General features: G+C 40.1%; 1 protein-coding gene and 1 long non-coding RNA gene across 8 annotated transcripts in view; both read left to right on the forward strand.

Annotated features, from left to right (window-relative positions):
• The window catches only part of LOC5566774 (contactin-2), a 161,202-nt gene that overhangs the window by 83,386 nt on the left and 53,514 nt on the right, over positions 1-24,302 (forward strand). For 6 of the 7 annotated variants that reach the window (XM_021844782.1, XM_021844527.1, XM_021844585.1 and 3 more), the window contains exon 3: positions 18,158-18,303. In XM_021844782.1, coding sequence (XP_021700474.1) covers positions 18,158-18,303 — 146 coding nt within the window. Of the gene's footprint in view, positions 1-15,281; positions 15,369-18,157; positions 18,304-24,302 lie in introns of those variants that run through there. The other variant, XM_021844824.1, reaches the window with a different exon arrangement.
• Positions 20,181-20,759, forward strand: LOC110676560. The gene is made up of 3 exons (XR_002500514.1): positions 20,181-20,390; positions 20,439-20,588; positions 20,663-20,759. It is a non-coding gene; the product is annotated as an uncharacterized LOC110676560 (long non-coding RNA).

The following is a 24,302-nucleotide window of genomic DNA, read 5'->3' on the forward strand; positions in this document are numbered from 1 at the left end:
CCGAGATCAACATGACATCGGCCTGAGCATTAGAGACGCATTATCTAATGACGCAGACAGAGAAAAATCACTAATCGAATTCCTCAAAATCACCGGCTACTACCAATCAACATAGACCTGCGTAACTACTTACAACTAGGTAAACGGATGGGACTAGATGAAACTTGCTTACTGACAGGACGAACGACGATGACACCCCGAAGGCCAGAAACTAAAGAAAACTAAATCCATATTTCAGAATTCCGTAGGAATTTAAGAAAACTTTGATATACGTAAACTCTGTAAAAAATAATCTAATTCTCTCTTTTAAAAGAGACGAACCAGCCCAGGGCTGAAAGTCTCTATAATAAAGTAATAAAAAAAAAACTTTTATTTCCAAACGAATGGTGCTCAGAAACAAATAAGTTTAATGAAATGCAGTTTTCATTATGATCGATAAGCTGAGTTTGACTTCCTGCGAGTGGAGTTTTCCAGCCGGAAGTTCAGTTCTGGACATGGTTTTCAACCGAATACTTATTTTCCCTAGCCACATTTTCAACAATTTTAACAAAGAATTCAATGTTTGACGAAAGAGTTTAGCCATTTTTTAAACTATGAGTAACCAACCAATGCAAGAATACATCTTTTGGTTTATTTTCTTACATGGAACGAAAGCCGAAACATGGTTCCGGAAGTACTTTCCGGGTAAGAGCCCCGACCAAGGAACACATGTAAATTTGACCTAAAGTAACAATGTGACTACTTGCCTCAGCGTTGCTGTAAGAACATGCCTCTTATCTATATGGACACTTCGGCAAGGTTACCAGACAATGACTGGATTTTGAGGTCACTTCCGGTAAATTTGGAAAGGAACATAAATAACAGGTAAAACTAGCCATGCGACAGCTCAAACTTCATTAAATAACCTCAGCGTAGCTAGAACAACATGCATCTTGTCTGTATGGACACTTCGGCCAGATGACCAGATACAGAGGCCACTTCCGGTGAATCAGGAACAAACATAGATAATTGGCAAAACTAGGTATGTAACCACACAAATTTCATGAAATTGCCTCAGCGTAACTGTAAGAACATGCTTCAGCATGGATTTATACTTCAGCCAGATGAACAGACAATGACCAGATTCTGAGGTCATTTCTGGTGAACCAAGAGACAAACACAAATAAGGCATGTATTAACCCTTCAGAAAAACTCAGACAACCAAAATGTACGCCTAACGAAATCACCTGGAGGCTTTGTATCTGCAAAATTTCGCTTATAAGATGTCGCGAAAAGGCCTTCTACGTACAAAAGTGGAGGCGATATACGTGCATATATTATGTTATGATTAATAGCATATAATGCGAGTGAATAAATATTCTACCGAACTAACCTATAATCTTATGCGACTTAACTTATGATAACAAATGTTAATTTGACAGCTGCTACGGATTGAGTTGACTTACTTTGTACGAGTGTACGGGACGAAACAAAATGTATAAATGAACTCAGAAAAAAGCGTTTTATGCGAAGAAACTCATCAATCTGACGATTTTATCCACATTATTTTGCGAGTTCGATTTAATTTGTATGAATTAACGAGTTATTACGTGAACTTTGATGCGACTTCTGGTTGTCTGGGAATGTCCGGATTTTGATATCCTTTCTATTAAATCAAGAAACAAATATGATATTTTGCAAGTTGCAACGTAAACAGCAAAGCAGTGCTGAGATGATTCCATGAAGTTTAAGTATCCGTGCATCTTTTTTGTATTTCTTTCATGTTTGTCCTCTGGCTCACCAAAAGTGACCTCAGAATCCGGTCATTGTCTAGCAATCTTGCCGAAATGCCTATACAGGCAAGAATCATGTTCTTACAGAAATTCTGTCAAGAAGTTCTTACAAATTTGAGCAGTCGCTTACCTAGTTTTACCTATTATTTAGGGTTGCCTCTTGGTTCACCGGCCGTGCCCTCAGAATCTGGTCTTTGCCTGGCCAACATGACGAAAAGTCATAACAGACAAGAGCCATGTTCCAGCAGCTACGCTGAGGCTATTTCATGAAACTTGAGCATCTAAGTTTGTTTCCTGGTTCTCCGGAAGTGATCCTACAACCCAGACTTGACAATAAGTAGCCGCACTGTTGTTTTGGGTCAAATTTGCAAATTTGCATGCCGCGACTCCTACCCGGAAAATACATCCGGAACCAGCTTTCGGCTTTCGCTCCATGCAAGAAAATATATCAAGACAATGCTAACACTAAGTGTTATATTCTTGCATTGGTCCGTTACTTAAGGTGAAAATGAATCGAAGCCAAAACACAAATTTTCAAAAGCACAAATCTAGAGGACCAGACAACGGATCAAGCTGCGAACTTAATCGATTGGTCACCACCAGCCATTGATCAATCGATCAAGTTTGCGGCCTGAATTACTGTCCGATTCTCTAGATTTGTGCTCTAGAAACTTTGAGGTTTGGCTTCGATACATCTTCACCTTAAAGTTCAAAAATCGTTTAATATTGGTTTTGTTGCTTAATAGAAGGTACACCGGGGCAAGTTGAAATGGCAGGGGTAAGATGAAATAACAAGGTTGCATAGTGAAATTTTATAATGATGGGAAAACTATCTACAGCAACATTAAGGTAACAGAAGGAACAAACTTTTAGGGAAGAAGAACCTGCAAACATTTATTGGCATCATATTTTAAAAAAAAAAATGCTTATCATCTTGCCCCACCCGTTTCAACTTGCCCCGGTGTACCTTATAAAAATTGGGTCTCAAATCCCTGCATTTTTTAAACTTGTTTGTTTTTGAGCACCAGTCAATTGAAAATAAAAGGTATGTCCCGGGGCTTTCAGGGTTAAACCTCACAATCATCCGCAAAGCAAAGAAGTAGATAAGGTATTTGGAAAATTTTACACAAAGCATTCAATTACACTTCATCAATCCCTAAAATTTGTTTCGTTTATAAAATTTACCAACCATGGCTTCTCTACCTAATTTACCCCAAGCAACAAATCCTCGCCCACCCATTAAAGCGGGGTTGCTCTCGGACACCTCAGGAAATTTGCATTATTTATTCTCAGAGTGAAACCACTCATCCGCATACCGGAAAAACCTAGAAAGCACCCCGCATCGTCATCTTCCTTCCAGCATTCTCGTATCGTTTCTCATGAGGTAGCTCTGAAAAGGGTACCAGATAGTCGTAGTGGTAAACGCACAGCTATACAGCAAGACCAAGCTGAGGGTCGTGGGTTTGAAGCCTACCAGCCAAGGATCTTTTCATAGGGATATTTTTATCGAATTCTTATCATCGTATCTGTAACTCTCATCCAATAACAGTGGAAGTGCTCATAAGTACACTAAGCTGAGAAGCAGGCACTGCCACAGTTGGAACGTAACACCAGAAAAGAAGTAAGAAAATGTAGCTCTGAGACACGACCTTCACTCATGGAAAGAACACGATGCATACGTTGGCGAGTGTCAACCACTTTTCCCATTCGTCAAAGCCTACTGCCTACAATGGAGGGGATGTTCAAAGAACCTGTCTATGAAGTTTTTTGGTATCCAAATATGCCTCCTAGATTGTTTTCAAAATTGCCCTGTGTTCAACAAGAATTGACTTGGATCAGACGCCATATTTGTCCAAACAGGAAAAGCTGTACATAGTTTTTGAATGTCCCCTGAAGCGCTTCTTGTTGCTCTGCCATTTGAGTGTGCTTTCTTTTTGTCGTGCCATTGCCATAGTTTCCGTGTAAGGTTTGTGTCATAAAACTAGAATCAGCTATACATCTACACCTGCTTCGTGGCAAACTCATTACGTGACACAGGTTAACCACTTGCTCCGGGTGAGTGATGAAAGGGTTTTGTAGTGCGACACCTATGAGAAACATGCTGGCGCATGGGTTGCCCTCAAAAACGCAAATGATGCTTCAAGTTAGCGTATGAATTGCCTCAAGCGAGGCTTTTCTGAGGAGGAACAAAGATCTTGAGATCTTAATGTCGTTATATTAATTAGTAAGGCATATGGCAAAGAGACGTGAGAAAGTTTCTAGAACAGGAAACGAAAAATTTTGCATAATAGTGAACTTCTGACAGCAGAAGGTGAATTCAAATGCAAACTTGTAAATGAAGAACAAATTTGCATTTGAATTCACCTTCTGCTGTCCAATTCCACGATGCAATTTTTTCCAATCCAAATCCACTCCAAATCCAATCCAAATCCAATCCAAATCCAATCCAAATCCAATCCAAATCCAATCCAAATCCAATCCAAATCCAATCCAAATCCAATCCAAATCCAATCCAATCCAAATCCAATCCAAATCCAATCCAAATCCAATCCAAATCCAATCCAAATCCAATCCAAATCCAATCCAAATCAATTCCAAATCCAATCCCAAATCCAATCCAAATCCAATCCAATCCAATCCAAATCCAATCCAAATCCAATCCAAATCCAATCCAAATCCAATCCAAATCCAATCAATCCAATCCAAATCCAATCCAAATCCAATCCAAATCCAATCCAAATCCAATCCAAATCCAATCCAAATCCAATCCAAATCCAATCCAAATCCAATCAAATCCAATCCAATCAATCCAAATCCAATCCAAATCAATTCCAAATCCACAATCCAATCCAAATCCAATCCAAATCCAAATCCAATCCAAATCCAATCCAAATCCAATCCAAATCCAATCCAAATCCAATCCAAATCCAATCCAAATCCAATCCAAATCCAATCCAAATCCAATCCAAATCCAATCCAAATCCAATCCAAATCCAATCCAAATCCAATCCAAATCCAATCCAAATCCAATCCAAATCCAATCCAAATCCAATCCAAATCCAATCCAAATCCAATCCAATCCAATCCAAATCCAATCCAAATCCAATCCAAATCCAATCCAAATCCAATCCAAATCCAATCCAAATCCAATCCAAATCCAATCCAAAATCCCAATCCAAAATCCAATCCAAAATCCAATCCAAATCCAATCCAAATCCAATCCAAATCCAATCCAAATCCAATCCAAATCCAATCCAAATCCAATCCAAATCCAATCCAATCCAAATCCAATCCAAATCCAATCCAAATCCAATCCAAATCCAATCCAAATCCAATCCAAATCCAATCCAAATCCAATCCAAATCCAATCCAAATCCAATCCAAATCCAATCCAAATCCAATCCAAATCCAATCCAAATCCAATCCAAATCCAATCCAAATCCAATCCAAATCCAATCCAAATCCAATCCAATCCAAATCCAATCCAAATCCAATCCAAATCCAATCCAAATCCAATCCAAATCCAATCCAAATCCAATCCAAATCCAATCCAAATCCAATCCAATCCAAATCCAATCCAAATCCAATCCAAATCCAATCCAAATCCAATCCAAATCCAATCCAAATCCAATCCAAATCCAATCCAAATCCAATCCAAATCCAATCCAAATCCAATCCAAATCCAATCCAAATCCAATCCAAATCCAATCCAAATCCAATCCAAATCCAATCCAAATCCAATCCAAATCCAATCCAAATCCAATCCAAATCCAATCCAAATCCAATCCAAATCCAATCCAAATCCAATCCAAATCCAATCCAAATCCAATCCAAATCCAATCCAAATCCAATCCAAATCCAATCCAAATCCAATCCAAATCCAATCCAAATCCAATCCAAATCCAATCCAAATCCAATCCAAATCCAATCCAAATCCAATCCAAATCCAATCCAAATCCAATCCAAATCCAATCCAAATCCAATCCAAATCCAATCCAAATCCAATCCAAATCCAATCCAAATCCAATCCAAATCCAATCCAAATCCAATCCAAATCCAATCCAAATCCAATCCAAATCCAATCCAAATCCAATCCAAATCCAATCCAAATCCAATCCAAATCCAATCCAAATCCAATCCAAATCCAATCCAAATCCAATCCAAATCCAATCCAAATCCAATCCAAATCCAATCCAAATCCAATCCAAATCCAATCCAAATCCAATCCAAATCCAATCCAAATCCAATCCAAATCCAATCCAAATCCAATCCAAATCCAATCCAAATCCAATCCAAATCCAATATCCAAATCCAATCCAAATCCAATCCAAATCCAATCCAAATCCAATCCAAATCCAATCCAAATCCAATCCAAATCCAATCCAAATCCAATCCAAATCAATCCAAATCCAATCCAAATCCAATCCAAATCCAATCCAAATCCAATCCAAATCCAATCCAAATCCAATCCAAATCCAATCCAAATCCAATCCAAATCCAATCCAAATCCAATCCAAACCATCCAAATCCAATCCAAAATCCAATCCAAATCCAATCCAATCCAAATCCAATCCAATCCAAATCCAATCCAAATCCAATCCAAATCCAATCCAAATCCAATCCAAATCCAATCCAAATCCAATCCAAATCCAATCCAAATCCAATCCAAATCCAATCCAAATCCAATCCAAATCCAATCCAAATCCAATCCAAATCCAATCCAAATCCAATCCAAATCCAATCCAAATCCAATCCAAATCCAATCCAAATCCAATCCAAATCCAATCCAAATCCAATCCAAATCCAATCCAAATCCAATCCAAATCCAATCCAAATCCAATCCAAATCCAATCCAAATCCAATCCAAATCCAATCCAAATCCAATCCAAATCCAATCCAAATCCAATCCAAATCCAATCCAAATCCAATCCAAATCCAATCCAAATCCAATCCAAATCCAATCCAAATCCAATCCAAATCCAATCCAAATCCAATCCAAATCCAATCCAAATCCAATCCAAATCCAATCCAAATCCAATCCAAATCCAATCCAAATCCAATCCAAATCCAATCCAATCCAAATCCAATCCAAATCCAATCCAAATCCAATCCAAATCCAATCCAAATCCAATCCAAATCCAATCCAAATCCAATCCAAATCCAATCCAAATCCAATCCAAATCCAATCCAAATCCAATCCAAATCCAATCCAAATCCAATCCAAATCCAATCCAAATCCAATCCAAATCCAATCCAAATCCAATCCAAATCCAATCCAAATCCAATCCAAATCCAATCCAAATCCAATCCAAATCCAATCCAAATCCAATCCAAATCCAATCCAAATCCAATCCAAATCCAATCCAAATCCAATCCAAATCCAATCCAAATCCAATCCAAATCCAATCCAAATCCAATCCAAATCCAATCCAAATCCAATCCAAATCCAATCCAAATCCAATCCAAATCCAATCCAAATCCAATCCAAATCCAATCCAAATCCAATCCAAATCCAATCCAAATCCAATCCAAATCCAATCCAAATCCAATCCAAATCCAATCCAAATCCAATCCAAATCCAATCCAAATCCAATCCAATCCAATCCAAATCCAATCCAAATCCAATCCAAATCCAATCCAAATCCAATCCAAATCCAATCCAAATCCAATCCAAATCCAATCCAAATCCAATCCAAATCCAATCCAAATCCAATCCAAATCCAATCCAAATCCAATCCAATCATCCAATCCAATCCAAATCCAATCCAAATCCAATCCAAATCCAATCCAAATCCAATCCAAATCCAATCCAAATCCAATCCAAATCCAATCCAAATCCAATCCAAATCCAATCCAAATCCAATCCAAATCCAATCCAAATCCAATCCAAATCCAATCCAAATCCAATCCAAATCCAATCCAAATCCAATCCAAATCCAATCCAAATCCAATCCAAATCCAATCCAAATCCAATCCAAATCCAATCCAAATCCAATCCAAATCCAATCCAAATCCAATCCAAATCCAATCCAAATCCAATCCAAATCCAATCCAAATCCAATCCAAATCCAATCCAAATCCAATCCAAATCCAATCCAAATCCAATCCAAATCCAAAATCCATCCAAATCCATCCAAATCCAATCCAAATCCCATCCAAATCCAATCCAAATCCAATCCAAATCCATCCAAATCCAATCCAAATCCAATCCAAATCCAATCCAAATCCAAATCCAAATCCAATCCAAATCCAATCCAAATCCAATCCAAAATCCAATCCAAACCAATCCAAATCCAATCCAAATCACCAAATCCATCCAATCCAACCAACTCCAATCCAAATCCAAATCCCAAATTCAAGTCAAAGCCAAATCCAAGTCAAAGCCCAATCCAATCCCACGACAAGTCAGTTTGTTGACATTCCCCTTCCTAAAACTATAAGGACTATCATTTCGTCGAACCACTCCGACTGAAGGGCTTAACGAAAAAGTGATTGCATCATTGTTGAGGCATCTTAATCGACATAGGCCGTCACCCACTTGGGGACGACGGCACTCATGTCACAAGGACTTCTTCGAGAAGCAATTTTCCGCAGTTTTTCCTCCTCTCGATCATCACTTTCATTGGCCCCGACCAAACAAACATCGCACTTTTATTATCGTCATTATTATTTTCAATCATTATTGCCTTCCTTTTGTTCTCGATCTCCGGACCTCGGACGAACGGGTTGGTCGGCGGGTTGTCCTCCTAATTTTATGTCACGTCTTCATAGGATGTCGTCGGTGCATGTGCTGTAGGAATCTGCTGTTTTCCTTCCTCTTTCATTTTCCATAATTTTCCCGCACCACATGTGAAAAGTTTTTCTCCTTCATAATCCTTAGTGCTTTTGACTTTTGGCTGGTGTAATAGGTTAGGATAAGTTTTGATATCCTACAAACTTTTTCTTCTAACTATTTTCCAACTATTTTTCATTGCGATTTACACCTTTGGTTTTTTTTTAACTCGGAAATTTTAAATAATTATCAAAGTTTTTTTTTATGTTGTCGAACAGTAAATGAAAAATAAACATTATATAAACGAGTTCCTTAAATTCGTTTCTTCTGAGCAACAGGTACCTCCTTTCCATAGGTGAATTGTTCTAAGACATTTCATATTTCACGTGACGACAATGATAGCACTGAAACGACCACGTTTCAGCTTTATATTCTAGCATGACGTCGTTTGGTCGATTGTGAACAGAATAAGAAAAAGTTTGATACAACCAATGGTAGGGTAGAGAGGCTATTTTTAGTCTAATCTTTGTCTCAAAATTTGCAAGGGGACAAAAACTGATACAGGGATGAAGAACAGCGCCCTTACCCTAGTAGTGGAACGAAGGATGAATTTGGCCTTGTTGGTGCACAGCAGGGGTGCATTGTGTGGGACGAGCTTAATGTTCGCGGTATTCATCGTGCTGCGAAAGTGAAAGTACTCGGGAAGTACATAAAACAACACAAAGTGTGCACAAAAGCTTGTTGTGAGCCAACAGGCATGAGGTAATGGGGTATGAGTCTGGTTGGCGTTTCATGAACCATGATCTAATACAATGCATCATTGTTTTCCTTGAGCAACATGTCTGGGTTAAAATTGTAATGCTTGATTGTTTTTTCCCCGTGAAGGCAGAATAAGGGGCCATCTTTGTTCTTTCGTCGGGTACCGTCGCTAACTAAGTTCACAGGAGAACGCTATGAAACCGGCCTACTCTGGTAATACGACGCCGTTCGCCTGCCGAACAGTCAAGCGATGGTCCAGCGACGTTTCCAGTGCCTTGAACAACGCATGATGAAGGAGGAAACATTGGCTAAAACGTTGAAGGAGAAAATGACCGATTACTACAAGAAAGGCTACATACGAAGGTTATCCGACGAAGAATTGCGGCAGCCATCACTCAACTAAACCAGGGAAAGTAAGGATTGTATGGCACGATGCGGTCAAAGCATTCCGAGTATCTCTGCAATCTGCCTTGCTGAAAGGTTCCGATCATCTTTCGTCGTTGTTCACTGTGATGATCCGTTACCGCGAATGTCCCATAGCCCTGACTGGTGACATACGGAAAATGTTCCACAGGTTCGGATGCGGCCAGAAGACCAGCAGTGCCAACGTTTTTACTGGAGGGACGATGATGGAAAAGTAGCGGTCTACGTGATGTACGTCATGACATGCGGCGCTTGGTGTTCTCCCAGCAGTGCCCAATATGCGATGAACTTAAAAGCTCTGCGCTTCGCTCAGAAATACGCTGCTGCGGTGGAGGTTATCGAGAAACGGCACTACGTCTACGATATGCTGGTAAGCGTCGACACAGAGGAGGGGGCGGTCGAACTTGCCAAAGAAATGAGGTACGTACACTCACAGGGTGGGTTCGAAATACGTAATTGGACCACCAACTCTCAACGCGTCCAGGAAGCCCTACGTGGAAGAGAAGATTCTTGACCTTTCGCCAGAATTGGGAACGGAAAAGGTGCTCGGGATGTGGTGGTGCACAGCTTCAGACGTGTTCACCTACAAAGTCGGCTGGAACCGTTATGATGGTGAACTGAGGATAGGTCACCGCCAGCCCACGAAAAGAGAGGTTCTACGGGTTCTAATGACGATCTTCGACCCCCTTTGACTCATCGCGCCATTCGTCATGTTCCTTAAGATCCTACTTCAAGAAATCTGTCGCAGTGTAATTCAATGGGACGACAAGATCGATGACAACGCCTTTGCTAAATGGTGCAGCTGGCTGTGAGTGCTGCCTCAAGTCGAACATGTTCAGACACCTCGATGCTTCTGCTCTCAAGCCTCTTCGGATTTAGACGACGTTCAGCTACACACATTTCGTAGATGCCAGCGAGAATGCTACCCAAGTAACCTCAAGCATTATAAAATTGCACGTATTCTACTGTATATCAACAATATTGATGCTGATTGGTTTAATACGACAAATTTCAAGAGCTGTCAGGCAATAAGCATCAATGCTACAGTACAAATGTATCAATGTACTAATATTACTTTAAGAATTGCTTGGTTGCATAATTCTAGCATTAGTTCGACTGTATAAGGGCCCTTTTCCATTTTTAAATTACTATAATGGTAGGCTTACGGCAATGCAGATGCTTTATATAAGCAATGATATAATGCTCCATGGTTACTTGAGTATGGCTGCCGCATTCTACCTACGATTTGAGTGGAATAGATTCGTTTGGTGCCGTTTAGTTGCCACCAAAACAAGAGTAGCACCTTTGAGATACCACTCTACCCCGCGGCTTGAACTAATGGCAGCTGTCATCGATACACGATTCTCCCAAGCAATCACCGGATCTCTGTCAATCACTCCAAGTAAGCAGTTCTTCCTCTCGGACTCCAGGCATATGATTTGCTGGATAAACTCGGACCATCGTCGTTACACATTTTTCGTTGCCAGCCGCGTTAACAAGATCCTGGAAGCTACGGACCACAAACAATGGCGGTGGGTCCCGACAAAGCTAAACGTAGATGACGAAGACACAAAATGGAAGTTATTTCCGGACATGACGCCAGAGTCCAGGTGGTTCATTGGGCCAGAGTTTTTACAGCTTTCGGAAGAACTATGGCCATGTCAATCAACAAAAGGTAGCAAGACATCAACAGAACTCCGTCCTTCTCTACTAACTCACTTTACCGTACCAGATCCACCAATCAACATCTCCAGCTGGAAGCGGATGATCAAGGTAGCCGCATTCGTACGTTTCGTTACTGTCGTCTGAAGGTCCCGTTCATGGGCCTTCTTCCACAGAGGAAAAGCAGATCGCCGAACGCTACGTGATTCGTCAAGCTCAACGAGAAGCTTTCTCAGACAATTCTGCAGAAGCCATCCAGGGAACATAAAACCATTCCCAAAACCAGTGCTTTGTTTAAACTATCTCCTACGACGACGGATTGATGCGGATGCGAGGAAGAATCGACGCATGTTGTCAAGCCACCGAAGACGGTAAGAACCCAATTATCCTTCCACGTGACTACCATACCATCAAACTTATTATCGCACATTATCACTATAAGTAGAACCACCTTAACCAACAAACCGCAATAAATGAGCTCCGCCATAGATACTGCATACCGCGACTACGAGCGGTCTACGCCAAGGCACGGTACAATTTCTAACACTGCAAAAACCATCGCGCCGCACCGCAGCCTCCTATAATGGCCGACCTTCCTTCAGAGCGACTGGACTAATTCGCTCGATCCCATATTGGCGTAGATCATTTCTATCCACTCAAAGTTGTTGTAGGGCGTCGCGTGAATAAACGATGGGGCATGCTGGTTACGTGCCTGACTACGTGTGCAATCCACATCGAAGTGGTACACACTTTGAGTACCGACTCGTGCATCATGTGTCTTCGCAACTTTGCAGCACGTCGAGGTACACCTAGAACGATCTACAGTGATCGCGACACATGCTTTATCAGCGCGAGCCGCGAATTAATGAACATTGTAGCTGCGTTCAACCAGGACGATCTGATAAAGGAGATCGGTGGGACCGAAACAAACTGGATATTCAAACATCCAGCCTCATCGCACATGGGCGGCAGCTGAAACGAAACCTGATGGCGAATCGGCCGTCTCACAAGCCTAACGATGACGTGATACGGAACCTTCTAGTCGAGATCGAGAACACCGTAAACTGTCGGTCACTAACGCACGTTCCTGTAGACGATGAGTCCGCATGCGCACTCACCCCTTATCACTTCCTCTTGGTGTCAATGGATGGTACTAAGCCGCTATACACTTTGGACGACAACGGAGCAACCCTACGACGGACCTGGCGAATGTCGCAACAGCTTGCGAACCAGTTCTGGAAACGTTGGCTTAGTGACTATCTACCGGAGATCACTCACCGAACGAAGTGGTACACCGATACGAAGCCTATTGCTGTCGGTGACATAGTGGCCGTTGTTGATCCAAAGCTTCCCATGAATTGCTGGCCCAAAGGTAATGTCATCGCTACTAGCATCAGCCGGAAGGACAAGAAGCCGGCGGCCACCGTGCAAACCGCCACCGGAGTGTTCGAACGTCCGGTAGCCAAGCTGGCCGTGCTGGATGTAGGGCGCGACGTATTGTAAGCCGACCAGAGGATTGCCGTACCTGGAGGGAATATTGAGTACACCCTGATGTACCTGCGCGCCTCTCTATCCAATCTAGCCTCTTTAATTAGTACATACACCACTCTGCGCTGGCAGCGTATGATACCTTCTTACATAGAGAGGTCTACAGAACGTCATCATTCAACGTTATTGCGGAAAAAAAGCGTTGATACCGTGAAAACCACAACATCATTCTAGTACTGCATTAATTTCCCTAATTTGTAACTCACGGCTGTTCACTCACAGCTACAGACAGCTTAAGAGGGTTGACAGAAGGAGACCCTTCCCAGCGGCTAACGGGGCTCTCTAAATACCCTTCAACTCTAAGGTCGGCACGCTTATCCTTGCTGTTTCGCGAAATTCAGGAAAACACTTCTTCTTCTTCTTTCTGGTGTTACGTCCCAACTGGGACAAAGCCTGCTTCTCAGATTAGTGTTCTTATGAGCACTTCCACAGTTATTAACTGAGAGCTTTCTTTGCCGATTGACCATTTTTTTTGCATATGTATATCGTGTGGCAGGTACGAAGATACTCTATGCCCTGGGAATCGAGAAAATTTCCTTTACGAAAAGATCCTCAACCGGTGGGATTCGAACCCACGACCCTCAGCATGGTCATGCTGAATAGCTGCGCGTTTACCGCTACGGCTATCTGGGCCCCAGGAAAATACTTGGGTTGCATTTTCACACTCCTGTTTATTATTCTACTTCTTCTCTCACTCTATCTCTCTCACTTTTCCTCTGACTATTCTATCTCGCTATCTACCTTTCTCCCTACTTCACCTACTTTCTTAAGACTAGTCTGACCTTTTCTCATTTTATATCTCCGCTCGGTCCATGGTTTCCTGCGACCTTTGCCGCCATACCAGGACCACGGGATGAGCATTTAGGACAAAAGGCTGCGGATGGCTTCACCGGGACGCATCCCGGTAGTCGGCCTGATGTAGCGATGGCCGGATCTGAATTTGCCCAATGTTAGGGATAACCACGGTTCTGTTAAGGGGGTGGGGGAGGGGGTGTTTATAAAGGTATTACTATCTTTTATAACCGACGGCTCCTAATCCTACCACACTCACTCTTCCACCTCTCTCACTGATGGGAATACTTGGGTAAATGGCCAAACTTATCTCCAGAATATTTATCATGGCCTTGCTAGGGGTGATTCAAAAATGACGTCCATCATTTGGGGGAGGGGGGGGGGGTGTCTACGAAAGTGTGACAGTACGTGTATAAGGTATTGGAAAAAGCGCGACAGAGGGGGGAGGGGGGTGGCTTCTAGAAATTCCGAAAAACGATGGACGTCATATTTGAATTGCCCCCTACCACACTGAAAAAAATCCGTACTCGTATCCATGAACAGCTGTCATGAATACGAGAACAACCAAAAATACACCGTGAACTAGATCATGTTTACATGAATGAACTAATCTACGATGACGTCACGCTGTAACTTCCAGCGGAAAGAAAACCTTTACTGCGGGCCGTGTTGACAAAAATGAACGGTTTCACTGCGCATTCATCCACTCAATGTTCATCCGGTGAAAAATTAATTCAGTGGATGTTGGTCCGGATGTCATTTTATGAAAACACAGCTCGAAAAGAAAAAGAAAATCGACAATAAAAGAAGACCGTGGATAAGTCCATGTGTTGCCTGGTTCCGAGAACGTTCACGATAACGCAACGGTGGTTCACGGTGTATTTTTGACAGTTCCCTTTTCCGGAATTCTTTTTTGAACGTGCAACAGTTGTTCCCATGGGATTGAGGCAGAGTCCTCGGTAGCTTGTAGTTATGGTAGCATTTGGTAGGCTGCGTACCGATCGGGTGACCAAACATAGAGCAGAAAAACACTACACAAACACTTTCCTGAATAATAAACATTCAATTGACACGATAACTACACTAATCGCGACAAAACTTCGGTAACCTGCTAAGGGGGCACTACGAACAGTTACAAATTTCATTACTTACTCACTATTATTTACATTTAATTTTTCTCTATGAACTACATGGAAGCTGTGCTTAATTATTGAAATCTTATCTACAGTGTCGTCTGAAGCCTACAAAGTTCATTACTATAACCTCAAATCTATTCACATTGAGAAACTACATGCAAAAAAAAGTGTTACGTGAGAATGGAGATACGAACCCCTGAGCATTTGTCGGACTACGTACGATTGCATACGCTTGCCAATTTTCGGTGTTTTCAGCTCTGCTTTGTTGTTGTTGATTGCTTGATCAACTAGCAATACGATCACGAACAACAGCAATGGTCTTTATCCACTGGTGTACTAAACCAACTCGGCCGAAGAATTTTGACACTAGAGCGGGTCCAGATCACGATGATCATACGGGAGCGTGCCCCGCTCAAATGTCACAATTCTCAGACCGAGTGAATTTAGTAAACCGGTGGATTAGACCATAGAACCAACTTGTTCAGAGACGAAAACACCGAAGCTGTAAGTACTGATTTAATTTATATTTGTAACTGATTGTACTTTATACTTTAGCTTTATATCATATGGCAATAGAAGCTGGTGCGTTCGTCTTTATTGCCCTGAGGAAAGAACGGTGTCTTTCGCTGTTTGTAAAAGTTGACTTCAATGCAAAATATCGCTCATGCAATAATTTCCAAAGCAATTCCAACGGCAGAATTTTGATGAGTGCTCTTCAGGATATTTCTCAATTTATTACCCTGATAGCCCTACTTCTAGAAACCCTTCTACGATTGATTTGCACAGCCAATTCAGATTACCGACCCCAGTAAAATTTTACTGGGTTTTGGAACTACGGTTTTTTCGGTAATTTTTACGATTACCGAAAAAACCCAGTAAACCAAAATATGTTTTGATTGATGAGTGTTTTTACTGGCTTTCCAGTTTCCCATGCTTTTGCTTATCCGGATACTGTTTTTTTTTTCAGAAATCAATACAAATTAAAACCCAATCGACATGAACATGAACATCGACATGCATTTTTCGTACGAATAAACATCTACGGTATGCTCATATCTCAGTGGAAGTAACCGAAAAATGTGTGACAAAATCATTATTTGGTTAGTTTGCATACAAGAGGCAAGCTCAATGATGCAGATGAATTTACCTCTTGTATGGAAAACAACCGAATTCACCAAAGTAAGCAGTTAAATCGTCCTGAGCCTTTTTGGTTGCTCAAAAGGGTTGAGTTTCTCACTAAATTTCGACTACTTACCACGAGAAAGCGCAAAATAGATGCAGGAAAAGTTTGGTTGCCATAGCCGTGTCTCCCGGCGCCGGACGATTTTACAGCAGGAGATTCTCATTTGACACTTGCCCGCATGCGCATCAGTTTGTTTTGATTTGATTTTAACGACAAGTCAGTAAAAAACATCAACTACTGAATAGTCGGTAATTGTTTTTACTGACTTTTCGGCCTGTTCGGTAATGTTGCAAAATTGGGTCTGACAGCTACCGTAGTTCAGTAAAAAGTAAAAATTATTACTGAACCTCAGAAGTTTTCAATCAAAAAGCTGAAAGTTCGGTATTTTTTATGATTTACAATTCGTACCCAGTATAAAAAATTACCGAACAAGCAAATCGTGATTGAGTGTGTGGTCTTAACCGACTGCAATTATTTCCGCTCATATTTTCCCATATTCCTCCTTACAGTTCTCTACGTGATGCGTTCGTTCGGCGTGGTCTACGACGAGTAGGGGAATTAGGGGCATAATGGACACGTTAAGCAAATGTTCGTTTTAAGATCATTAAATGGCAATGTTTTTAATTTACCCCCGGCTAATTTTCAAGTTTGATGTTAGGACGACGTGCCACATTCATTCATAGTGATAAAAATCATATCATATGTCAGAAAAGCGAGATAGAAAATTGGGTCGAAAACAAGGCTGGTAAAAAGGTATCGGGGCGAAATGAACACCTGCATAAAATTTAGTTATTCCAATATATTCAATGACTGTCAATCATTCCGATATGCAAAAGGGCTTTCCCTCAATCATAATAGTTAAGAAGAACCTTTCTGGGTTCGTTACTTTGCTCAAAAATTAGATTCTTCCACGGTCTTGCTTATATGCCAATTTGAAACTGAGAAAAAATTTAAGTCAAATTTTGAAGAACAATTGAAGCAAAAAATATACTTTTATACCGTCAAACATTTCAAATGCATTACAGATTGCATGCAGTGAATGAATTTTTGATGAAATATGCGTATTATCAGATATTGAGAGGGTGTCCATTTCGCCCCGTATGTTCATTATGATTCTACCCCATTACCCCGAATCCCATTACCCCGAATGCCATTAACCTGAACGCCATTACCCCGAATTCCAAAACACCGACCGTCCCATCACCCCGAATGACATTACCCCGAATTCCAATATCGCGGGGAAATGTCATCAATATCATCATGTCATGATAATTGTAAATTCGGGGAAATTGCATTCGGGGTAATGGAATTCGGGGTAATGGTACATTCGGGGTAATGGAATTCGGGGTGATGGCAATCGGGGAAATGGCATTCGGGGTAATGGGGTAGAATCGTTCATTATGCCCCTAAACCCCCTACGTCGAAATACCCATGCTCATGCCGCCGCAGCTAACTTCTATTCCGTCTCTTCATCAACTGAAAATCCCAACAAAAAATCATCAGAAATGTACCTGCTTCTAGAAACATGTCTCCCTCTGATTTTGATTTTTTATCTGAAGAATTGAATCAAATGGTTGATGCAGTGTTCAAAACCACCACTATGATTGATTTTTGTTTTCAAATAGTTTGAACTGGAATGCTCGTTCTTTGAATGGCATACATACATTTAGCAGTTATTACTGAATCTTATTTGAAACCTGGATCCAAACTCAAAAGAGATCCAAACTTTTTCGTTTATCGTTATGATCGACTGTATGGTGCATGTGGTGGAGTTGCTATCATAGTTCATAGTCGTAATTTGAAACCAAACTTCTTGAAACTTTGGGTGTTTCTGTTGAAACACAACTTGGTAAATATACTTTCTTAGTTGCCTATTTGCCTTTTCAATGCTTCAAACTGACTAAATTAAGTGCTGAAAAGTGCTAATTTTGGGTTTCGTTAAAAGTGATGTCAAATATCATCGCAGAACCAAACCCTTAAACAATCTAAACAAAGACGTCAGCTTCAGCAGAATTCATATTGCTGTCCTGTGGCGAATCTTGTGCAAAGCATCCATCCAAATAACGCAACTAATTCCCTTCTCATATTTTCTCATATTCCCCCTTTGCAGTGCTCTACGTGACGCGTTCGTTCGGTGTGGTCTACGACGAGTACGTCGTCGATCAGGGCAAGAATCTGACGCTGCCATGCCGGTCCTCCTACCCGGTGATGTGGGTGCACGAGGGACGTCGCGATGACTTCCAGCAGCGATTCCAGGTAAGCTTTCATGTCTTTCCCATCACCGCATGTACTGTTGTAAGGACGTGGGCGTAACCAGAGAAGGGCAGGTTGGTCGGTATTTCGAAAGATACACGGAAAATACATTCACAAAAAATTTCAGTTTAACTCTAGCAAAAAAATGGACTTAAACCAGCAAAAAATTGACTATATCATTAGTTATACTAACGAAAAAAAATCTTCGGTGTCTTGCAACAAATGTTAGTATAAAACTCATGCCTTGTGTTTATGAAAGCATTTGATAGGACCAGTGCTGGGAACGGTATTAGTAGTAGGCTTGAATTTCGCGTACCGTTTTGATTCATATTACGGACAGCTTCAAATTCCGGACACTCTCGTTTGTATGGGAAACATTTCACAAGAAATGTTTCAATTTTCGCCGTCCAAAAGTTCTCATTTTCGATGCTCGTTTTATTAGGTTTTTTTCCATAAATATCATTGCAAATTTATAATGCCCAACTACCTTAGACGTCTTTTAAGTGGTTGAACGATTTCAATTGATGATTTGACTGTTCCATTTATGATTATCATGAGCTGTCCGTAATTCGAATCAAAGCGTCCGGAATATGAGGCAAAAGTGAGGGAGCGTCCGGAATAAGAATCATGAAAAGGCCACAAGTTTTGATTTATTTAAAATTATTCAAGTTGCGGACGCGTATTCTTTACCCACCATCCGAAAGTTAAGGGCTTCCGACGCTCGATAACGCTAAAAAATCATACAGAATGATTTATTTTGTATGGTCCAAGCTGGGTTATACTTCACTGAGGCCTTAAGTGTCCGTAATATGAATCAAAACGGTAGTTCAAAAACGTGAATCTTATCATGTAGCCTATTTTGGGTGCATGAATTTTCTAAATCGTTAGTGTCATTGAAGGCTCTAAATGCGGTAAATGCAGCGGGAAATAGAACATTTTTCTACAGTAATTTTGGGTTGCCCTTAGCAACGGGTGTTCTGCAATTTTCAAGGCTTTTTGCCTACAGCAGCGATGGGCGTGAGTTTCACTGGCTTTGCTGACTGTGATTGGTTTTGCTTGGCTACTGTAGATTGAATTTCAGATTTTTTCCCAACCCTGGATAGGACCTTCCTCAGCCGAGTGATTAGAGTCCGCTGCTACAAAGTAAAGCCCTGCTGAAGGTGTCTGGATTTGATTCCCGGTCGGTCCAGTAGCTTTTCGTAATTGAAATTACCTTGACTTCCCTAGACATAGAGTATCATCGTACCTGCCACACAATATACGAATGCAAAAATGGCAAATTTGGCAAAGAAAGCTCTAAGTTAATAAATGTGGAAGTACTCATTGAACACTAGGCTGAGAAGCAGGCTCTGTCCCAGTGAGAACATTAATACCAAGAAGAAGAATACATCTGATAGAATATGCACATGAAAGAGTTTCTGGAAGAACTGTTTGAATCCTAGCTGCGCCCATGTGTAAGGGTACAAGGTAACCATTTGTATAGGAAAACAACCGAAACCGAATGTGGGTACCAAAGGAAAGACCATTCCCCGTGAGAAATTACTCGGATCCTGGCGTGTGGCTCACGAATTCCTCAGTTTGCAGCGCGAGAAACCTCGGGGTGAAAATTGTTTCCGACGGAAAATGCCACGAAAGAAGAAAATGGTCTTGGGCGGAACAAGAGGTGGCTTTCGTACCACAAACCAGTACATATACTGTGCAGTCACTGATTCTTCTTTGACTGCGAGGGCGGAATGGAAAAGAAGATAAGTAACGAAAGAAAAAGACGACGACGGCAACGTTGGTATGCAATAAAATTTCTTCACATTACGGTGCATTATGTTCCAATGGGGGGGAGGTATCATTGCAGACAAGCTCCAGACCAAGGTATCTTGAAGAAAGGTACATTGATCTAAGCAGTCAGTGGATGCGGGGAATGATAAACAGCGGGGGGTAAAAAATGACAGCTGGTGAGTCGGCTGGCTGGCGATGTTCTTTCCCCTCCGCTGATTAATGTCGTTTCCATGGTACGATTATAGTTTTGTTATGTTTTGGAAAACAAATTGAAAATGTGTGCAGTAGAAAAGACTTATTCCGAGTACAAAAAATTGGTAAGCGCATTTTATAGTTTAAGTTCAAGCCTTATTCCATTTTTCTAGTTTTAGACTATCGTGATCGTGCATTTAAACGAAATTTATGGGCTCTGCATGGACTAATTCTATCGCTGCTAATCTGGTGTACAATGGAAGATTTTAGCTTGTTTAAGGCATCATGAGGCCATTGCATTGTGCTGTACTCCGTTTTATTTCGTATGTATTCAGAACGAAGTTTTGAGCTATGGAAAAGGTAACAATTGGAAACTAATTTATTTTTCTATTTTCAGACTTTTTATTGCAACGGTGAAAGACAAAATGGAGCCCAAAAATCACTGAAATGGTGTCCTATTTTGAACGTTTTTCGATTAAATAATTATCCATATATATCTCAAGTGTTTTGTGTATTCCCGGAAATACCTGCTATGAGTTTTGTATTATTGTGTACTGAATTCAATTCTTCCTACTTGCACACCTGTAATGTGCACAAATGTAGGTAACTGTACATACAACTGCGATTACGGTTTGTTCACATATTTCATAACGCTAGAATCGGCCATTTCGGGCACCCACCCACTCCGATGTGACGCTTTTTGAATTACAGTTTTTTTAGTTTTAGTATGAGCCGTAACATCATTAGGGCACCAATCCACCCTTCCCAGCGTTATGAAATTTGTGAATGGGCTTTTACGGTTACTGCAATGGACAGAGGCGTTCATAGTGCCACATTTATGTATGACTATTCTCTTAAAACATCAATTTTCAACGAATTGGAACGCATGTCACTGAGATGAATAATTTCAATACATATTGAGATCTTAAACAACATCTTCCTCGAGAGTCAGCACTAAGAAATTTAAAGAACGAGTTCGGAAAGAGAACGCTAAAGCTGTAGTTGATTGACAGGAGCAAAGCAAAATGGTTTGAGGGGAAGCATGTTGCTAGGATCTCAAGGCTTACTGCCTTGATGAAGCATAACAAACCGGCCAGCTGTCAAATTGTTTTCCAATATGGTGGAATGCCCTATTTGACACATTGAACTACCTCCCTTTTAAATACCTTGCTCCAGACGTCACGCATCACAATAGAATCCTTACCATGCTGAACGCTTTATCAAGAAATTGCAGAGTCAGGTGCTCGAAGAAGTGCCTCCATTGAAAAGTTGATTGACATACTGCTTTCGATTCAAGCTAAGCTTTCAAGTTTATTTTTAATTCGCTTTTATATTTACTCCTACACAGCTATTCCCCGATGTACACTCAAAGATAAAAATAGTCACCGAATAAGTTAAGTTTATGCATTAATGACTATTTTCTATCTGCCTCTATTTCATTCTGCTGTGAATTTTTACACTAACTGTCAATTCGACTGGGTTGAAGCTTAGCGAATCTTCAACCCAGGCGAATTGACCAACAGCATGAAAATTCCCTGCAGAATGAAAGAGAGGCAGATAGAAAATAGTTATAAATTACTAAAATTTAGTAATTCTGTGCCTACCCGTGTTTCTGAGTGTAGGACGATAATTCATACCGCGTAGATGAAGACTCGTTGCTTTATGGGATTTTGGGTAGCTGATTTCAACATGGAATATCTTGATATATTGAGAGCGTTGAAAGTCCATGGCTTCAACAATGTTGTTCATCGGACTAAGTCGGATTTGTTGATCTTCCCATCAACCGTAATTTCTTAGTTTTCCCGTATCCGCTGGAACGCATATTTGTGTACCTATTATTAGGATCTACTATTTGCTTTTTAGAATAATGCGGGGCAAAGGTTCGCAGCTAAGATCCCACAGAAGATATCAATGAAATCAAAAGTATTTCAACTCCAGCTATTAAGGCAATTCATACCTTAACTGTATTACCTTTAACACGTACTACTAGATTTTTTTTCAAGTTTCATTTGTAGGTATTATTTTTAGTGCGTCTACTCAAATGCGAACTTTTGCCCCATACTGGGGGCAAATGAGAAAATAATAAATGAAATTTGTAATCCCAATTGGAGAAAGTATACTCAAACTTTTTACTGTAATTCACATTTCATATAGAGCAATTCTCGTTGAAACCAATTTTATGTCACTTATCGCTAGTATATGCTAAAACTAAAGGGTGCACATTGGGGAAATCCGAACCCAAAGGTGGAAAAAATTGATAACTTTCTCAATAGAAAGATTAAAAATAATTTTTATAGCTCATTCGAAAGAAAATTTTCTCAGCAATCGATTTGTGATAGTTTCATTTACGTGGGACAGCTATGGAATAAGCTATAGTGCCCGTTTTGCCCCGATTCCTTTGACAATCTAGATTTTAAAGTTGTTTTGTGTAAACTGTTTTGTTGTGGAGAATATTTCCCATGAATTTCATCATTTCTAATGCATTCAACAATGTTTTACAGAGAACTTGATAAAAAGATGGACATTTAGGGGATATGATGGCATATTTGTAGAGATAAATTTTTGTTTTTTTATTTTTTCAACCTAGTTTTTTATTGAAATAAATTTTATAATAGTCAGATAATCATGAATATAGCTTGTAGAAACAAGTTGTAGTGAAATTTGGACATAATGAATGGTTTTAAATTTTGCTCTATGCAAAATATTGTGAATAATTTACCTTATATCACAAATTGCAAACATTTCCAAACGATATGCGATAGTTTGGGTACACGATATTGATCTAAATGATCGGTTGTTGTTAGCCTCATAGATAGAAGGTAGTGGGAGCATAGAGTGTTATGACTTTATTTGCCCCAATTCCCCTAAAAACGATTTGTTTGATGATTTAATGAGCAGACATCTCTGAATTCAATTTATTATGAACTGAATTGTTTTTTTTTTTGTAGATAATACAATATTTAAATCATGAAACAAAGGAGATAACAAATAATTTAAAAAGAAAACTTAAATTGAATCCATCAAAAAACTATCTACAGTTTTTTTTTTCTTTTTAAAACTAATTACTCAGAATCGAGTCAGTTACAGCAAACGTTACAAATCAGTAATTTCATGAGAGTTAAATTGCATTTTATACGGAATTACTCGAGATCCTCTATTGAATTGGGTGAACGTAAGTCTTCAATATGTTATGTCAGTTTGTCTGCGACTTAGAATTGACATTTTCATGTATATTCATGATTATCTGACTATTATAAAATTTATTTCAATAAAATACACGTTGAAAAAATTAAAAACGTACCATCGTAAATTTGGCCCCATAATCCCCTAAATGTCCATCTTTTTATCAAGTTCTCTGTAAAACATTGTTGAATGGATTGGGAATGATGAAGTTCATGGGAAATATTCTCCACAATAAAACAGTTTTACACAAAACAACATGAAAATCTAGTTTGTCTAAGGAATCGGGGCAAAACGGGCACTATAGCTTATTCCATAGCTGTCCCATGTACATGAAACTATCACCAATCGAAGAAGCAATTTCCAAAAAGCAAAAAGAGAAAATTTCCTTTCGAATGAGCTACAAAACATATTTTTAATCTTTCTATTGAGAAAGTTATCAATTTTTTCCACCTTTGGGTTCGGATATCCCCAATGGGGGGGTGGGGGTTGGCTTTTCGGTTTTCTCAAATCGGTGGACCCATCGTACGCTAGCTAGCTAAACAGTTTGCCAAAAAGCCAATTTTTTGATAAATCTTAGGTATTTCTTCACGTGATATGTCTCATACTTCCCTTGGAACACATAGCAAACCTAGTGGCATCGTATACAGGATGAATATAGCTTTCATCTGAAACTTAAAAATTTTTGGCGTCCATTTCAATGGATCATTAAAATAACCAAAACGCCTTGTATGTTTGACAGAACAGCAATGCTGTCACAATGTTAAATCCCCCGCTTTTGTTGTGATGCGTTGAGCACTGACAAAAACTACCTTCAATGATCCATTAGCCGCCATCTTGAATTTTGAGCATGAGCA

Source organism: Aedes aegypti, chromosome 1, assembly GCF_002204515.2.
Source record: "Aedes aegypti strain LVP_AGWG chromosome 1, AaegL5.0 Primary Assembly, whole genome shotgun sequence".
NCBI lineage: Eukaryota > Metazoa > Arthropoda > Insecta > Diptera > Culicidae > Aedes > Aedes aegypti.